This window comes from Cyprinus carpio, chromosome B18, assembly GCF_018340385.1.
Source record: "Cyprinus carpio isolate SPL01 chromosome B18, ASM1834038v1, whole genome shotgun sequence".
In the NCBI taxonomy this organism is placed as follows: Eukaryota; Metazoa; Chordata; class Actinopteri; order Cypriniformes; family Cyprinidae; genus Cyprinus; species Cyprinus carpio.
In genome coordinates this window covers 12,119,633-12,139,505 of record NC_056614.1, presented here as the reverse complement: position 1 = coordinate 12,139,505, position 19,873 = coordinate 12,119,633, and the positions used below count along the sequence as shown (strand labels likewise).

The 19,873-nt window shown below is 39.1% G+C and overlaps 1 protein-coding gene and 1 pseudogene across 7 annotated transcripts; one reads left to right on the top strand and one right to left on the bottom strand.

The window, feature by feature from the left end:
- Positions 1 to 224: 224 nt before the first annotated feature.
- On the bottom strand, positions 225 to 2,031 carry LOC109096793 (annotated as a pseudogene).
- Positions 2,032 to 2,084: 53 nt separating this feature from the next.
- Positions 2,085 to 5,164, top strand: LOC109075349 (methyltransferase-like protein 25). 7 transcript variants are annotated; one of them, XR_006157059.1, is made up of 5 exons: positions 2,115 to 2,524; positions 2,661 to 2,787; positions 2,919 to 3,013; positions 3,392 to 3,541; positions 4,204 to 5,164. XR_006157059.1 is itself a non-coding variant. In XM_042743848.1 (4 exons), exons 1-4 carry the CDS (start codon positions 2,509 to 2,511, stop codon positions 4,607 to 4,609), a joined length of 498 nt encoding a protein of 165 aa, XP_042599782.1. In that variant the 5' UTR covers positions 2,085 to 2,508; the 3' UTR covers positions 4,610 to 5,164. The 7 variants fall into 7 exon arrangements, 2 of the variants coding, with proteins under 2 accessions (XP_042599782.1, XP_042599783.1); XR_006157057.1 differs by having other exon boundaries at positions 2,149 to 2,524; positions 2,620 to 2,787; positions 3,430 to 3,541; XR_006157055.1 differs by having other exon boundaries at positions 2,149 to 2,524; positions 2,620 to 2,787.
- The last annotated feature ends 14,709 nt before the right edge of the window (positions 5,165 to 19,873 follow it).

Here is a 19,873-nt window from a genome sequence, read left to right as displayed (position 1 = left end):
TGGGGGAGTAGTCAAATAAAGTGGGAGGAGCCATATGACTCTGAGGAGATATAGTCATATTACAGTTACTGGTTCTACTGAGAGTTTCTTATATTTCTACTAAAACACCAACTCCTTCTATTAAAATTAAAATTCAAAATCAACAAAAACAAATATTAGTATTTTAATATTAGTACTTTATCCTTAAATTCAAATATCAAATCTTTTCAACTAATAAACAAAATATACCATTCATCATGTCACAAAAATATATTTTTAAAAGAACGGTTAGAAGAAAAAGAGAAATTATGCAAAATTCTACAAATGTTTAAGAAAGCACTTTTAGGCAGTTCAGCTTCTGACAGCATTTTATAGCTAAATATAATAATAAAATATAGATCTAAAGCATCATATTTTTTTTCACAAACTTAACTCAAGTAAAACAATTTAAAATTGTGTTTACAAGAAATATTACTGAGAAAGACAAATATATGGCATGCACGTCCTTGTGGTCAAAAACGAAAAAAACACTCACCCAAACTGCAGAGTTTATTGTGTGATGGTCTATTTTAACTCTAAACAGTCTCATTTTATGGTTGATACTGAATTATTTCTGCTGAGCTTAAATCTTTTGCAGCAATAGCTCCATATGCAGATTGAGGTTGAGCTGACCTTTCTTGGTTTTTCTCTTCAACAACTGATATGTGGCTATTTTCTTCTCCTTATATATTTTCAGCGCCTCCTCTCGCTGAGCTTTGTCTTTCAAGAATTCCTACACAGACACACATAATAAAACATGCATCAATCATTTGCCAAAGAATGTAAAGGATGATTAAAATGTGTTGGTTTACATGACATAACGAGTCTTCCTTAATGACATCACAAAGGAGATTGATTAGAAAACTGAAAACTGTACAACAATTCCATCATACTGATGGCTTAAAGAAGTGCATTTGTCAGTTTTTATTTCCTCACCTCTTGTTTTCTTGCACGTTCCTCCTTTATCCTTTCATATTCTTGCTTAGTCTTCTGATACGATGATATTTTCTGCTTCCTTCGGATGAATGGAGTCTTATGGGAGCTGATGACACAAATCAGAAATGTGGCTTAGTGTGTGTGTGTGTGTGTGTATATTTCTTTAACTATCTGTTACTGTCTCTGTCAGTCTCTGCTGGTTCATCATCTGAATCAGAGACGGTAGTTTGGTCAGTCGTTGTGTTTGAGATGTGTTTCTCAGTAAAAGGTAAATCCAACACTGTTTTTAGTTCATCATCTGCTTCTGTCTCTTCATCTAATGTTCTCTCTTTACATCTTTTCTTCTTTTTTTCTTCTTCTTCATCTAGTCAGGTACAGATGTCTCAGATGCTCGGGATTATTCCTCCTCTAACTGGATTGATGATGGTTGCATTTTCTTCCTCTTTTCAGAGAAGTTTGTTATATTCATGTTTTATCTTCTCCTTCCTTTTGAAGGCAAATCCCTGACCTGAGAAAGAATGAGAGGGAGATGAGATTCAAACAGTACACACTCTACATTTAGTCCTAGTTAATATTTGTTGTATATTTCGGTCGATGACATGACGCTCTTTTTTTCTGGATCTATTACGTTGATCAAAAATATGTTGTGGCAATTTATAAGAAAAATACGTAAGTTAACTTTTTTTGTATAACATGATATTAACGTTTTCAAAAATGTAACCAGCGTTAAAGCAAGGATACATATCTAAGAACTAGGCACGTGCGTTTTACAGATTTTTCTCATTTCAGACGTCTTTATTTGTCACTGACCCTTATGTCAGATTTGTTTATTCAGTGTTAACTTTCTACATCTAAAACACATTTTCTGAAAAAGTGGCTATGTTTAAAGTGGACTAACGTTACTCACCTTCTTTTAAACTACCATCAAAAACTTTGTCCTCAGGAACCCATTTTCTTTTCTTTTTGTCGTTGTGTGTTAAACCACCATGTGCACATTTGTTATTGAAGTATTTTCCTTTAATCCATTTCGCGTTTTTTTGCGTTTTGTTTTAAAGGTTCCATGTTTTCACGCTAACATTTACTCATTTGTGAACAAAACGGTTGTTTGTGTCTCGCGTAAAGACGCAAACAATGACGTAAGGATGATCCCAAGGCATTACTATTCAAAATAAACACCATTTGTGTGAGGGCAACATATTCGTTTCGTCATTCAACAGAACGCACGCTGGTACACTCAACATGGCCGCGCAGTCGGTCGCTCAGAGGAATCATATCCTGATTCGACTACTTATGTCTTAAATACTGTGTCAACAGCTGCTGCTCAGCCTGCTCTCACTAAATATTCTCTCTTTTCTGTGTCCTTGAACAATGGCATTTAATGGCATACCCGTCGATACTTTAAAAATAAATAGATGAACTTAAGCGCTTTCTCTCCATATCGTTAAGTATCTCAAATGCGCACACCGTGGACTTTTACACGCGTGATGTTTGGAGCAGTTTGTGTGTGTGAGTCCTGATGAAGTGCTGTGTGCTGTCAGTTCCACACAAGACCGCATGAGGGCGATAGAAGGTAAGATGCTCTCTATCTGATTTGCATAAATAAATAAATAAATAAATAAATAAATAAATATATACATACATACATACATATATAATATATATAAGAGAAGAAAAACACTACTTTTGGCTTCTGCAATGCCTCAAAGAAGTTGGTGGACATATCAGCCCTGCTGAGGGCAGTGAAAGCCCACTGTTTACCAGCTCCGGGGGTCTGTATGCAGCTGGAAGATCTGATGCAGAATCTGAGACTGATGACTGGAGACACTACAGCAGGTAACTGCAGTCAGATCAGAAGCACTGAAAATCACATTTACATTCCGCTGGGATATTATTGTGATTATTATGCATGTCACATTCAGGTTATTAGAAGGTCATATTTCATGCATTGTCTGTAATTCCCATAGGAGAGTCATCAGACAAAGTAGTAGCACCGGATGAGTTTATGAACTGTAAGAAGGCCCATGAGGTGCAGGCAATGTCTGAGGTTGTGGCTAGTTTGGTATGGAGTTTTGTGTGTGTGTGTGTGTGTGTGTCTTTTTTATTCAATCAAACATTCTGTGTTTGAAAGTATAACTAATTATTTTGTAATTAAAAAATAAAAGATTGCAAAAAAATGACTCAAAATGACTTTTAAGACTCAAAAATAAAGAAATTGATAACAAAATAATTTGCAGTGCATATAAATCTTTTAAAATCTTTATTTTTCTTTATTTTTATTTTTCCTTGTGCACTTTTATACTTTTTATCACGAACTACAAATGTTGCTCTCTTTTCTGCCGTCTTTTTTTGCGAGTCTAAAACTTTTTTTTTGCGAGTTGAAAAGGTTTGGTTTGCTTGCGAGTTAAGCTGTCTCTCAGTGGGGGTCTCTACCCACCAGGATGAAGGCCTTTTCCTATTGGTCACTCTCGATTGAAGTCACAGGTTGACCACGCCCACTCAGTTTCCCCAGAATCCACGCCACTGGCGCCGCAGTCTGACAGAAGAGCGAGCGAGGTTGTATCATGACGAGCAACAGGTCGTGTAATGGGTAAGATAACTAACTTAACATCTTAAACTCAGTGACAAGTCAACTTAATTATTATCTCCGCTCATGCTCTCCCATCTAAATACGTAACGTTAGCTAAGCCCGTTGTAGATTTTTGATTAGCCAACGGTATAGCTAGCTCCCAATAGTAAAGCGTCAGGACAATATTTTCAGAGATTATAGATTATTATAGCTCCAGTGAAGTAAGGTGAGTAACGCACATCAAATAACAAGCTCATTTGGCGGGTTATGATTAATAAATTATGGCCGTATGCACACTCAATTCTATTCGCGGCACTCCACAGATGTAGTCTGCCATTAAGTTTTCTAAAATACAACGATTTGGGACCGATGTCTGTACATTCTGACTTCACCCCAGTCTACAAGACTGTGTATTGTGCATTTTAATAACAGGTTTGTTTTGTACTATCTGTAAGACCTGTGACAATTGCAAAACTTATTACTTGAGTAGTAAGGACTGATATTCAGGACTTGTCAGCCAGTACCACTACAGCCTTGCAAAGACTTTGCTTTGAAGACCTTTTAATGAACTAACTTCCACATTTCAATATGCCCCTGACTTCTAAGGGGTGTTTTTATTTGTGACTACTTAACAGCCTAGAATTCTGTCAGTAGAACATCACATTTTTCTTTTCTGTTTGCAGGAAAAAGATTTGGTGTTGATGGAGGAGGTAACATCTTCAAGACAAAACTTAGACCTGATGCAACATCATCCAATGTCACAATCACCCTTCAGGAGGTACACAAGCAGAAGCTAAATTGAACATTGTCAATTATCAATTCCTATTTTACAAAATTTGTCCTGCATACATTTTTATCTTTAATGTGTATGCACTTGAAGACCAGTGCCCAATATGCACAGGAACATTTCCAGTGTCAGAAGTAGACCTGCCATGCCAGCTTTTGTGGAGACAGATAATGGTAATAGTGACTCACAGACTTTGCAGATGTTTTGAACGTGCTGAAAAATCGGAAACATTTTACAGGAACAGCTCACCAAAAACCCAGACTGTTCCTGGAGAACGGGGAGGTCTGGTAATCCTACTTTAAAGGCTGTTATTATACAACTGAATGAAAATACCAGAAACATCACTCTCACTGCTACAGTGTATTTACATTATTCTGTCTCTGAGTTGTAGAATATATTATAGCAGTAGACAAAAAAAGTAAAAAGATTGTGCTGTGAAATGAGCTCTACATGAATGAAATTAGATTTGTAGCATTCTCTAGAACAGTGGTTTTCAAGCCTGTGCTGGAGGCACCCCTGCCCTGCACATTTTGCATGTCTCTCTCATCTAACACACCTGATTCAATTCATCAGCTCATTAGTAGAGACTGCGAGACCTGATTTGGGTGTGTCTTATAAGGGAGACATACAAAATGTGCAGGGCACGGGTGCCTCCAGGACAGGTTTGAACCACTGCTCTAGAGAAAGTTCAGCAGGGAAAAGGTTCCCTCATGTGGAGACACAAGGACAACAGGCCTATTTGATTTTCATGCAAATCGCTTCTGAAGATTTTTTCATAAATTGTTTTTTAAACTTTTCAAAAGTTTCTTAAATAACAGATATACAGAGTGACCGTGCTGAACACAGCTGTATGTGTGTGTGACAAGGCCAGTGCATTAAAACTGTTCAGTTTAATCACTGTTCTATATTAATGCGCTGTCACTCGCACACACAGATCTGAGATCGCGCAGTGCAAAAAGTAACATTCAGAAGCTCATAAACTTGTTTTTAGCGCTGACACGCGACTTTAATTAATCGATACTGAATCGCTACATTATATTCCTCAGCAGCGCTGTTTTTAAGTAACTAAACTCAGCTTCATTGTTTGTAGAGAGAGACAGACGCAGACAATTTACACATCTCTCTTTCTCTGTTGACATGAATAAACAATATGCTCTCATTTGTATTTTCATTTTTTTCCTATTTGGGACAGGCAATCCAGTCACACTGTGAGATATCATGTCACCTAATCAGTGACTGAATGAATGCATGTGTTTTTTCTGTTTTAATAAAGCGACAGAGCGACTGCGCGGTTGGTAAAGACGTATCTTCTCGTCTGTTATTTGTATATATATATATATATATAGGTATATATTATTTGTATATATATATATATATATAGGATATTGTGCTATGATTTCAGATTCACAATCCTGTAACAGTTCACAGTACCTTCAACTTAAATATCATTAAACAATTTCTTTATTTGTAGACCAGTGAACTATGTATATTTATATTTTGCAAAAAATTGTTGATATTTACTTTGGGGTATACATTTACAAATAGCAGCTGTGAGCAATTATTGGAAAAGTATGTTCACTTTATGTCCTGCAGACAGGGTTTCTGGTAGTCAGGAATACTGTGGTCATGATCGGACAGACAGATGTTTCAGAGACAGCCTCCTTGGCCATGATAATATCAGCAGAGTTCAGATATGGCCTCTGTGGCATCAAAGGAGGGTCCGTCACCTTGGAAGCAAGTCCTAAACGCCTTGAGACAGCACTAGTAGATTCTGGTATGGCAGCCATGATGATGGTGGTCTCTGGTATGGCGTTCCCACTCCGTGACTCCCACAGTAAAGGCAGAGCCTGCAATGCCAGGTTGATACAATATTCCAGAGTCCACTCTGAGACCCACAATCACATGAGCAAGGCAAACAACTCAGATAGCCCACTCAGAAAAAATTGGGAGGCATACCTCCTGCATATCAGTCAAGTGTGCCAGCTCAGTGAAGTCCTGCATGTAGTTCTCGATCAGCCGTACAATTTGAGTTATTTTTAATTCTTTTTTTACTCAAAAGACACAATAGAAAGAATATAATCTAATCAAGAACAGGAACATAAAAGGGCACAATGAACACAAACAGGGAACGTGTTACAAAAACAAGCAAAAAAACTGTAAACAACAAATTTAGAACAAATATATAAAACAGGCAGGTTGTTTAATTTGTTCTCTTGTATTCTCACATTTCTGTGATTATTTTAAAGAACTGATCCTTGAGGAACACGACGGGGGATAGTGACAGAGCGAGCTTAGTGTTTGATAATGCACACAAATTATTGCCTGTCTGAGAGATATGAAGTTAACCGAAGGACATTAACAGTGATACCAATAACAGACAGATGAGAAAGGAGTACTAAATGGCAAACGCTGCACTCAGATCCAGGAGAACCAAGAGACTTACGACACCAGTGTCAGAGACCAGGAGAAAGTCATTTACTCTTACAAGAGCAGTCTCAGTACTGTGAGAAGCTCAAAAACCAGACTGATATTGTTCAAGCAGGTTTATCCAAGAGAGACTGCATCTGTGTGACAACTTTTCAAATACCTAAGCTATAAACAGAAGCTTGCAAACTGGTTTAAAGTTACTCAGGTTAGCAAAAAGACTTGGGTTCCTAAGTACTGGAGTGATAGCAGCTATTTTTAAACCTAGTGGAACATAACCAGTATCAAGGGATCTGTTTATCATATGAGTGATAGATGAGAGTAGGCAAGAAGTTTTTGAGTAAGTGAGCTGAAATTTGTCCAAGCTGACAGGAAGATGAGTTATATTTATTAATCAGCTGTTCAACCTCAGATGTATTAGTAGGTAAAAAGGTTGAGAACGGGTGGACAGACTGAGAAGGAGAAAAATGTGGAGGAGCAGATGGGAAAAAGCTAGTTTTATTGGAAAAATTACCGAAAAGTTTTCCAAAGGTCAATAGAGGCATTCATTGTATAAGATTATGGTTTGAGAAGTTTGTTAATCTCAGAGAAAAGAGTCTTGTGTTTACACTGCTTTATTATTAACACCGGAAAGGTAGAGCGTGCAGTGTTGAGTGCTTCTTTATATTTCAATACCTCGTCTGAATAAGTCACATGCAGCATGAGCATGAAGGTGAGGTTAGAGTCCTTCAAGACGCCTACCCTCAGATTTCATTACTCTGAGTTCTGGGGTGAACCATGAGGAGAAATTATCTGAAGAGACAAAAGAAATATAACTTCAAGCTTTTTCCATCAAGTAAATTACAAAGTTTATAACGTTACTAAAGAATTTAGGTATATTGATATTTCAGCACTCCATGAATGGACAGTGACTTAAATTCCAGAAAAAATGGGAAATTCTTTTAAGGTGAGAATATATTGGTTTGTGTTTTTATTAAATATTACAGGTTTAAACTGTTGTAGCTTTTTTAAACTAATTAAAAAATAATAGGATGATATAAGTTCTTTTTTTTTTTTTTTTTTTTTTACAATTACCAAATAGCCCAAATCTAAATTCTCGGGTCAGTGTTTTCATAAAAAAAAGTACTGACAAGTACTACTAATACTAATAATGATAAAAATTATTATTTATAAATATTATTATTATTCAATTTATTAATCATGACAACACATTTATATGTTTACATGTTTACACATTTATATGTGCATTACTTCCATCTTGTGGATGAATTATGTAGTGCAACTAATGGTTCTGAATCTAAATATACAATTATTCTGAATACTTAGACTATTTAACTTTTATCTTAAAACTAATGGCTATTAAAGTTTTTAAGTGTCATTATTTATCCAGACCACTTCTAATGTCTCCAAATAAGACAAAAATGCTCTGAGATATGAATGCGATGAAAAAAAAGTTGGTTCCCTTTCATAGGTCACTTCGATGCTGCGGTGACGTCACCGTATGGGAACACCTTCGGTGTGACGAATGCCTGAAGCCCTATACCATCTCGCCAATCCTATTGGCCAAATAGCGCTTGGCAACCGCCCTACGCATGCGTACGCATCGTATACCCGGGCGCCGCGCGCTAGTTTCGCTCAGATTTCATTTCCTTCAGGAAAGAGAATCATCTGTGCCCTGGAATCATCTCGCGTTCATAGCGGGTTTCTCGAGCAGAGTGTTAACTCCTCTTCGCGGACGCGATGAGCTTTCGAAAGTGCAAGGAACCGTGTACCAGGTTCATCACTAAGGGAGACACCTCACGAAAGGTGCGTAATCTGTTTGGGATTACATCACGCGCAGTCTACGCTTAGTGGTCTTTCCTCTTGTCCCCACTGTGATGGCCTGCGACTTAAAGTACTGCGCTCGAGGGTAGAAGTGTTTTCCAAGGGTCCGCCCCCGCGTCTAACCCCCGCCGTGTCGCTTCTGCGGCTGCCGAGGCACCGCACGAGGAGATGGCTTGGGGAGACATGTGCGACCTCACTTACGACGACAGCGCGGTGCTGGAGTTTTCTCCACATCGCTCGCTCTCCCCTACCCGAGTGCAGGATGCCACCTTCGTCGAACCCGTTGTGTTCTCGGACGGGGGTTTACAGCCCACCCCCGGAGGCATACGATGCTATCTCCTTCGGTTGTGGGCAGTTCGACGGACGACGTCTTATCCACCGCGGCTTTCGGAGTCTGAGGGACTTCGTGGCAGATACGGACAGCCCTCTCCCTCCTAGCGGACAGGAGAAGCGCGTCTCTCCCTCCTACAGCGAGCTGTGGATGTGGTCTCTCGTGCGGTGGGTAAGCTGGGACTGGACTGGGAGGTTGAGAAGGCCGAGGCCCAACCTTCATCTAAGCTGGACGACCGTTTTTTGACTAGTCGTGCTCCCGCGCAGCCCCGTAGGCCCCTGCCTTTTTTCCCGGACCTTCACCAGGAGGTTTCGAGGTCCTGGAAGCAGCCCTACTCGGCGCGCATCACGAACGCTGCGGCTGCGGATTTTCGCCACCATTTCAGATATGGCGAACCGTGGCTATACAGCGATGCCTCCGGTTGAGGAGACTCTTGCCGAACATCTGGCGCCTAATTCGGCCACGGCATGGAAGTCTCGCCCCCTCCCTTCCTTCGAAGGCGTGTCGAGTCACGTCTAGCCTCGTCGTGGAAATCTTACATGGCTGCTGGCAGGCGGCCGCATCGCTCCACTCTATGGCGGTCCTCCAGGCCTACCAAGCGGAGCTTTTAAAAGGATCTCGACGAGGGGGAGGGCATCACACCCGAGGCTGTGAAAAAAAGCTGCGTCGGGCAACGGATTTGGCGCTACGCAGCTACCAAACATACTGCTCGGGCAGTGGGCCGTTCCATGGCTGGTTTGATTACGGTCGAGCGCCACCTTTGGCTGAATCTCACCGATATCAAAGAAAAGGATAAATCTTTTCTCATGGACGCGCCCATTTCTAAGGACGGTTTTGTTTGGAGAGGCATTTTTACGTCGGTGGGTGGATAAATTTAGGGCAGCGAAACAGCAATCAGCCGCTTTCCGCCAGCTGATTCCACGCAGACCCAGAGAGACTGACGGCGGCAGGCGCCCGCGCGGGTCTCGTTCAACCTCTTCAAAACCGCCAACGGGCTGCCTCACGGGAAGAGCTTCGCCTATGGCGCCCACTCGTAAGGACTGGGGTCCTAAGGCTTTTTCCACCAGCTCGCCAGCTGACAGCGGAAAAAGAGAGACCTGTGAGTGTCGAGGCTAAATGCCTCTCGCTCTCGGGCTTAATAGCAGTACTGATATTTCGCTTGCTTGACCAGGGACGGCCCTCCGCTAGCGCGCGCTATTGGAAAAGTTTTCGCGCATACCACCCTATCACCCTTTAATGTTCATCTTTTTGTTTAATTTCCCCGCCCCGGGGGGCACGTTCAAAGGTTTATACCAAGGGGGAATGAAAGGCCCTTTTTTGAACGCAAAAAATTCAAGCCTTTCCCCGGGCCCCCTTCCCCCCGGGACCCCCCCCGGGCCCTTTCCGGGGGGGGGGGGGGGGGGGGGGGGGGGGGGGCTTTGTTTGGCTATAAAACGCAAAAAGGCAAACCTTCCCCCGAGTTTTTTGGCCCGTTTTTAAAACCGGGTTGGCCCCTTTTGCAAAGGGTTTTTAAACCGCCTTCTCCGGAAAACCCCCTTCTTTTGGAAAAAGGCCCCCCCTTTTCCCGCGGAATTTTTCCGCCCCCCCGGGCCGGGGTTAAACCGGAAAGCCCAAATGCTGGGGAAAGTCACCTCAAAAGGGCCCTGAAAAAACATTCGGGGGAGTTTTTTCCCCCCTTTTTGGTTGTTAAAAAAGGGGGGCTTTCCCCCTTTAAGGGGGCTCCCCTTTTCTTCACATCGGCCCTTTCGGGGGAGAATTAAAGAAAAACTTTAAACCCCTTGGGTTTTGCACGACGATCTGGGACAATTTTATTCAATAAAAGCCAGTAATTTTCCCGAGTTTCCTTCCCTTATTCCGGGTTTTTTCGGCTTAGGTGGTTTCCCCGAAATTTTTTCAAACGGACGGCTTTCCCCCGGTTGGGGGGGGCTTGTTTTTCAAGGGTTGGCCCAGCTAAATGGATTTGGAAAAGGGTTTTTTAAAAAAGAAACCCCGGGTTTAACTTTTAAAGAAGGGTTTAAAACAAAATTTTCGGTTTTTCTGGCTTCCCAGTATTTCCCCCGCGCTTACCCCCGTCAGGGTGCTATTTAAAATTACCCCAACAGGGGCGGGGGTTTGGCCCTACTTTTAGGGGGGGAACCCCCTGTTTTCGGGGGTTACCCTCCGCCCCCGTGGGGGGGCTTCGGGGAAAATTTCCCCTTTTTTTTCCCCGAATGAATTTCGATGACCAAAGGGGTTTTGCCCCAAAAAACGTTTAACGGGGAGGCCCTTCTCCCTTTTTGCGGGGGGGGGAAAGGGGAAAGGAGATTCCCCACGACGGCGCCTTTTTGGGGATTTTGGAAGGGGGCGAAGGGGGTTTAAGGGGGTTTGGGCACGAACGCAGCCCGCGGTTTTTTGGCCCCCATCGGTTGGCCTGGATTTTTCCTACTCTTATTTCCCAAATCGGCTGAGGCCTTTTAAAAAAGGGAAAAAAGAAACTCCTTTGGTTTAATTTCCCCGGGCGGGTTGTCCCCCCGGGGCAGGCTGGCGAGGAGGAATTTTTCGGCTGGGGTTTTTTCCGGGGGTCCCACACACCCCCGGGTTTTTGCGGGAACGGTCAGGCAATAGGGGGGAAGGGGAGATTTCCCCCAGACGGGTCGTTTTGGGGGCAACAGAGGGGAAAAGGGGATTTGGCACCCTACCCCAATTCCCCGTGGCCCCTTCCCCCTGGCCCCTGGGGCCGGATGGGGTTAATTCCCCGGGGGGTTTTTCCCCCCGGGCAAACCCCCGGGTTTTAAAATTTCCAGGGTGTTGTCCAGGATAGGTTTTCAAAAATGGAGTTTTTTTGCGCTGGGGGGTTTTTCCCCGTTTTGGCCCAACGGCCCGGGGTTTCGAACTGGATTTCCTTTTAAAGGTTTCCCCGGGGAGCCCCCCCCAAAAAAAGACTTTTGAAGAGGGGAGATTTCCCCCCAACCAGATTTTTGGGGAAGGGGGTGGTTTGGGCGGTGGGCCCTTTCCCCGGCCGCGGCCTCCGGCTTTTTAAAAAAGGGGTTCCGGACGGGTTAGGTTTTTTCCCGGGGGCCCTGGGGGCGAGTTCCGTTTTTTTTTTGGGTTTTTTTTTTTACTCCCCAGGGCTTCGGGACTTTTTGGGCCCTTAAACCCTTTTTGGGGGCCCGTTTTTAAATTTTTGGGGACCTTTAAGAACCAGTTTCTTTCTTATTGGCCCTTTACCCCTTCCCTTTTTAAAAGGTTGGGGGTTTAGGCCTTTCCCCCCGCCCGTCGGGCAGGGGTTTTTTTGTCCCAAATGTTTGGGGGAAATTTTCGGCCCACCTTTTAGCCCTTTAAAGTCCGGTTAAAACCCCTTTTAAGGGGAACGGTTTTTCTTGGCCTTTCCCCCCTCGGAGGGGGGTTTTTAAAAGGGTTTTTTCTTTTCCCCCTGTCAGGACCCCGCTTTTTTTTGATTATTGCTGGGGAGGGGCCCTTTTTCCCCAAAGTCCCCGCCCCCTTTTTTTCTTTTTCACAATCCTGGGGGGCCCATGCGGGTCGGAAAAAAAAAAAAAAAAAAAAAAAAAAAAAAAAAAAAAAAAAAAAAAAAAAAAAAAAGGGGAAAAAACCCAAAAAAAAAAAAAAGCAACGATTCCCATTGGGGGGGGGTTGGTGGAGGCAAATTTTTACCCCTATGAGGCGCGCGGTCTCGCCTCCCCTTCTAGGAGCAGAGCTCTTTCCACTAGGGGGGCCCCGTTTCCCCTCTCGGGGCGGCCCCTTTGGATCTTCATGGCTGATATCTGTGCGGGCGCAGGATGGTCCTCCCCAAACACTTTTAAAAATTTTTACATCTGGATGTGGGAGGGTTTCCTGGCTCCCGGGTTTCTTCCGCTTAAAGGCAGATTTCCCCTTGGGACCCCAGCTATCGGGTCGTCGGGCGTTAGGGTTTAAAAGGGGTTTCCCCATACTTGACTTCACCGCAGCATCGAAGTGCCCTATAAAAGGGAAACACTGGGTTACGAAATTAAAACCACAGTTCCCGAATGGGAAACCGGAGGGCTGCGGCCCCCCCGCCGTTCCCAAAAAACCTAAAAACGTTTTTTCTTTTTCAGTTATGAAACCCTTAGCAAAAATAGCGCCCCGGCCCGCCCGGTATGGGATGCTACGCGCGTAGGGGGGGGGCCCAAGCGCTATTTGGCCAATGGGGAATTGGGCGGTTTGGTATGGGGCTTCGGGACATTCGTCCCCCAAAGGTTTTTTCCCATCCCGGGACGCCCAACCGGCGGGGCATCTTTTCCCCTTTATTAAAGGGAACTTTTGGTTACATACTAACCAAAAATTTTGCGGGACTTTTTTTAAAAAAACCTGAAAAATGAAAGCCCCTTTTAAAATTTCGGATCATAAAAGAAAACACTCTTGATTTCTGTAGGGTGATTTTTTTCTGGGATTAAATCAAAAGGGGGGCCAAATTTTCCCAAAAAAAGAAAAAAATGTTTATAATACTTTATATGGCTTTTAAATTGTATATACATTACCATGGTAAAACACAGAAAATGTTTTCCAGAGCGGGGGAAAGGGGAATGTACAGATTCCAAAAATCAGTACTCAAATTAGAGTACATTACATTTGAAATGCTCATAATCGATTCCATTTTATTTTTGGTAACCCAACTTTATTTTTACGGTTACATTCTTTTAGTTAAATTTTGGGCATGTAAAAAAAACTAAAATTTTAGCCATGTTTTAAAGGTCAAATTTTAAGCACATATTAATGTTTTTTTTTCCTCCCAATCCCAAATCCAACCCAATACCTAAACTTTAACAACTACCTTTTTCACTTTTAAATTACAAAAAATTAAAAATTTTTTGAGAAAAAAGTCATAGTTATTTAATAAGCAACACCAAGGATTTAACCAAAAAATAAAGTGTCCCGGGTTTCTTTTTTAGGGTTTAAAATTTTGGGTTACATATTATTCACAAAAATGGCAAAAACTTCATAATTTAATTGATTCCCCCAAATTCTCTTTTTTTCTCTCTCTTTTAAAAATTTACCTCTCTAAAATACTATTTTTTTGGTCATATTTTGTTTTTTTTGGCTATATTCACAAAAACAGAATTTTTCAGTAAAATGCCCATGAAAATCATTTTTCAAACCATGCTTCTAAAATTTGGGGTGATAAAAGTCCCTCTAAATCGGGGATGGATCCTGTTAACCAAATAAAAATGCAAGTTACAAAATACTTTTGATGCCCTAGCTCTGAAAAAACTTACATTTGGGTCATCATTTTCCCAGAAGGACCTTAACTGTTGAATTGAAAAATCTGCCTAAAAAGACTTTGGCTGGGGAAAAAAACAAAAAAAATATTTCTGTTTTTAGTTTTCAAGCATTCAAATTTATTTTACATTTTTATGTTTTAAAAAATTTTTATTAGTTTTTTTAATAAACCCTCACAAACCCACTGCAGTTCTTACATTAAGCCCGGTTTTTGGGAAAATCTGAAATTTAAAGTCCCTTTTTAAAAGGGATTGGGTTTAAGATGGCACAAATATTTTTTAAAAATAAATTTTCAAAAATTTTATTTTTCTTTTTTTTTAAAAAAAAAAAATCAAATATGGTACGTTTTAAAGTAAGTTTTAAAATAAGTTAAAAAAAAGTTTCTAAAAAATATTCCCGAATACATTACCCAAAAAAAGAAAATTAAAAGCTACTAACCCCACAGTTTTCAAAACAGTAAACTGTAATCAGTAATGGACTACAAGTAAAAATTGATGGCCCCGACCACTGAATTATTCGAAAAAAAAATCCCCACCAGAGATGGTGGGTGCGGGCCACAACGGAAGTCCTTTTTTTGTATTTTTAGTGTTTAAAAAAAAAAAACCCGACCCCAAAAAAAACCCAAAAATAATTTACCCAAAAAAAAAATCACGTAAAACAAATTTTGAATAATTAAAGTATTAATTTTTCTCCAAAAGAAATTTAAAGGACAATCCCCCAAACAAGTGACTTAAAGTTTTAGGGAAAAATTGACAAAAAGAGCAGGATGTTTTCCAAAGGTTTTTTTTAAAAAAATTTTTTTTAAAATCATGCTTAACAGGGGCCCAAAACTGTAATAATTTTTTGAGATATTTTTTTTAAAAATTTATTTCATTAGGAAAAAAAATTGAGGGGGGACCACACACGGGCCATTAATACCCTCTAAATATTATTTCAATAGGGACTTGGGAGAAAGGGAAATTAGGTAAAATTAAAACTGACTCTTTTTTGCCTTGAGAAAAAAATTTCCAACCAGTGAATTCAACAAAAATCATTTACCCTTATTTTTGTTTCAAAGAGGCAGACAAAAATTTTCCCAAAAAGATTGAAAGGGTTTTAAATTCATTCCTGGAAAACTGTAAATTATTTTCAAAACAAAATTTTGAGTGACGAAAAAAAATGATTGTTTTCAAAAACTGGGTTTATTTAAATGCTTCCAAAACCAAACTGATGCCCTTCCCCTTTTTCCTTTGCTCCTCTGTTTCCACCCCGGGCCTTTAAAAATAATCTAATAAATAAAAACCTCCACAAAGAAATTAAACAACCCAAAAATTAAGTCCTTCTATTTTCCTTTAAAAATGTATAATTGGCATTTTTGCCCCCATTTATTTTTTTTTTAAATTTTTTTTTTACACTTTTTTTCACTTTTAGTTTTGGGATTTGGCAACATTTTTATATTTTTTTTCATTTTTTCAAATGTGGCAAAATTATTTTATAATTAAAATAAAATATATATTATATTTTATATAATTTTATATATATAAAATATATATATTATATTATATAATATGGGAAAAAAAAATTATAAATAAATAAATTTAAAAATAAAGTTTAAAAATACAATTTTACAAAAGAATGGAAATAAAAAGTCCCAATTTTTTTAAAATTTTTTTTAAAATTTTTTTTTTTTTTAAATTTATATAACTCAGAGGTTTTTTATTTTGGGGGGCTTTGGCATTCCCATTTATAAAGGCTTTCCGGGAATACTTTCACTGGTTTATAAGGGCCCCCATGCGCAACCCCCAAAACAAGACCTCTTCTGCTTTCCCCTTTCAAAAAAGTGTTTTTGGGTGCCCTCTGCGGACAAATTCAGCAGCGGGATATTAAAACACAAGATTATTGCTGTTATTTTTTTTTTTATTTCTGTTATTTAAATAATGAAAAAATAATTTTAATTTAAAAAAAACTCTCAAATAGCTTTTTGGCAAAAATATTTGTTTATAATTGGTTAAAAATTTAATTTTTTTATTGTTTTCCCTTTGGGTTAAAAAAAAGAACAATGAGTAAAAACCATTAATTCATTTAAAAAATTTTTTTTTAATTTTTTTTATTTTGTATGTTTTTTTTTTTATTTATTTTTTTTTTTTTTTTTAAAATTTATTTTTTTTTCAAATTTCTGTTCTTTTTTTTTAATAATTTTTATTCTTTTAAGGAAACCTAAAAAAATATTTTTTATCATTTTTTTTTTTTTTTTATTTATATTTTTAAATTAAATTTTTATTTTAAATTTATTTTTAATTTTTTTTAAAAAGATTTTTAAAATTTTTATTTTAATAAAAATTATTTTTTATTTTTTAATTTTTTATTTTTATTTTTTTAAATTTTTTTTTTTACTATTTTAAGTTCAGCAGGGAAAGGTCCCTCATGTGGGAGAACACAAGAGACAAACAGGCCTATTGACATTCATGCAAATCGTAATCTGGAAGATTTTTTAAATAATCGTTTTTTAACTTTAAAAAAAACGTATTTATTAATTAACAGATTGACAGAGTTAATATGCTGACCACAGCTTTATTTGTGTGTGACTTTAAGTTTAGTGCATTTATAACTGTTCATTTTTATAATTGTTCGCTGTATTAAGAAATGCGCTGTCATAAGCTCGCACACCCGAATTCTGAGATGTCGACGCACAGTGCAAAATAAAGCAACCTCAGAGCTTACGATAAACTTGTTTCAGCGGTGCCACGAGACTTTATATTAATCGACCTTACTGAATCGCTGCATTAGATTTCTCCAGCAAGGCTTGGGCTAAATATCGTGATGAGGGAAAGTAACTAAACTCAGCTTCATTGTGTGAAAAAGGAGAGACGCAGGGACAAGGGGGGAACATCTCTCTCTCTCTCTGGAAACAGGATAACATAGTATGCTCTCATTTGTACATACGTTGTTTTTTTCTATTGGGACAGGCAAATCAAAACACACTGAAAAAAGATGTTCATCGTGACCTAATCAGTGACTGAATAAAATGCAAGTGAAGATGAAGGAGGAGGAAAATAAAAATTGCGCCAGTCAGAGGCGAAGGAATGCGCGGTTGGAAAAAAAAAAGGACAAAAGGTTACAAGGGGTCTGTTATTTGTGTGTGTATATACAAGGATTATTGGCTATGATTTCAGGAACTTGGGGAAATCCCTGGAAGCAGAGCACCAGAACCTTCAACTTAAAGTATCAATTAAACAACAGGAAAAATTGTGACCAGTGAAACTTGTATCATTTTGCTAAAAAATTGTTGATATTTAAGGAAAAGGTATACATTTGACAAATAGCATTCTTAATGAGCAGATATATGGAAAGTATGTTCACTTTACCTCCGCAGACACACGTTTTAGGTAATTGTTCAAGAAGGGGATTACTGAGGGCTGGGACGCTGGGCTAGTGATATAATATAGGACAGAGTTTAAAGTTGGCCTTTGTTGGCATCAAAGGAGGGCCGTCACCTGGAAGCCAGTCCTGTTTTTTTTGAGACAGGCACTAGTTTTTTCTGTATTGGTGACCATGATGATGGTGGTCTCTGGTATGGAGGTTCCCACGCCGTTTTTCCACAGTAAAGGCAGAGGATTTTTTTTGCCAGGTTGTTTACAATTTATTCCATTTTTCCAGTCAGAGGTTTTAATTTACACTTTTTACGGGCAAACGACTCAGTATAGTTTTAATCTCATTTTTTTTTTGGAGGCATAGCTCCTGCATATCAGTTTTTAAGTGTGCCAGCCAGTAAAGTAAGGCATGGGTAGGTTTCGATCCAGCCGTACGTTATTTGAGTTATTTTTAATTGTTTTTTTTATTCAAAAGACACAAGAGGTTGAATATAATCCAATCAAGAAAACAGGAACATAACAGGGACAGTGAACAGGAAACAGGGAGCAACGTGTTACCCCCCAAAAAACCACACAGTTTTTTTTTTTTTGTAAACAACTGAGAAGAAATATATTAACATTTTTTTTTTTTTAATTTGTTCTATGGTATTCTCACATTTCTGCGCTTATTTAAGAACCGATCCTTGAGAACGGACGGGGGATGGGATAGTGACAGAGCGGATTCAGTGTGTGAATAATGCACACAATTATGACTGTATGAGAGATGATGAAGGTGAACTGAAGGACATTAAACAGTGCCTACAAATACAGACAGATGAAGAAAGGAGTACTAAATGGCAATACGCGGCACTCAGATCCGGGAGACCAGAGACTTACGACCAAACCAGTGTCAGAGACAGAGAAGTCATTACTCTTACAAAGCAGTCTCAGTACTGTGAGAAACTCTCAAAACCAGGCGGACTGGATATTGTTCAAGCAGGGTTAATTTATCCAAGAGAGACTGAAACGGTGACAACTTTTCAAATACCTTATGCTATAAACAAAAGATTGCAACACTGGTTTCAAGTTACTCAGCGGTTAGGCAAAAAGACTTGGGTTCCTAAGTACTGGAGGGATAGCCAAGCTATTTTTAAACCTAGCTGGAACATTACCAGTATCAAGGGATCTGTTTATTCATATGGGTGATAGTTGAGAGTAGGGCAAGAAAGTTTTTGAAGTAAGTGAGATGGAAATGGCCATAGCTGACAGGAAGAGGAGTTAGATTTAGTAATCAGCTGTTCAACCTCAGATGTATTAGTAGGAAAAAAAGTGTGAGATACGGACGTGGACAAGGGGTTGAGAAGGAGGAAAATTGTGGAGGAGCAGCTGGGGAAAAAGCTTGGTAGACTGACACCAGTTTTATATCGGAAAAAACCGTCAGGGAGTATACCCGAAACCTCGATGATGACGGTGCTATCCAAGTAAAGGTGCATAACCTAGAGGCCCCCTCGGGCACGACGGACGCGCCCGATGTGTAGATTAAGATTATCGGTTTGGCGACTGTATAGTTTGTAACCTAAAGCGGCACGATTTTTTAGGAAACGAGTCTTGCTGTTACACTGCTTTATTATTACAATGGAAAGGTAGAGCATGCAGTGTTGGATGTGCGTCTTTTTATTTCCAATACCTCGTCTGAATAAGTCACATGCAGCCCTGAGCATGAAGGTGAGGTTTATAGTCCTTGCACAAGACGCCTACACCCTTAGATTTCATTAACTCTGAAGTTCACCGGCGGGTGAAGAGTGAACCATGAGGAGAAAATTATCTGAAGAGACAAAAGAAAAATAACTTCAAGCTTTTTCCATCAAGTAAATTACAAATGTTTATAACGTTATTAAAGAAGCTGGTGTATTGATATTTCAGCACTCGATGAATGGACAGCGACTTCTGAAATTCCAGAAAAAAAAAAAATGGGAAAATTCTTTTACAGTGCGAATGTATTGGTTTTGCTGTGGTTCATTAAAGATTACAGAGTTTTAAGAATTGTTGTAGCCTTTTTTAAAACTAATTAAAAAATAAATAGGTTGATATAAGTTCTTTTACTTTTACCAAAATAGCCCAAATCTAACATTCTAGGGTCAATGTTTTCATAAAAAAAGTACGGACAAGTATCTACTAGTACTAATAAATAATTAGTATTATTTATAAATATTATTATTATTCAATTAATTAATCCATGACCCAACACATTATATGTTTACACATTTATATGTGCATACCTTTCCATCTTGTGGAATGAATTATGTAGTGCAACTCATGGTTCTGAATCTAAATATATAATTGTTCCTGAATACTAGACTATTTAACTTTTATCTTAAAAAACAATGGCTATTAAAAGTTTTTAAAGTGTCGATTAATTTATC

Excerpts from the sequence above, each read along its gene's own strand:
- LOC109075349 (XM_042743848.1), top strand. Across the intron at positions 2,788-4,203 it reads GACTGGAGACACTACAGCAG|GAAAAAGATTTGGTGTTGAT; the intron begins GTAACTGCAGTC and ends TTCTGTTTGCAG. Across the intron at positions 4,299-4,390 it reads TCACAATCACCCTTCAGGAG|GCACTTGAAGACCAGTGCCC; the intron begins GTACACAAGCAG and ends TTTAATGTGTAT.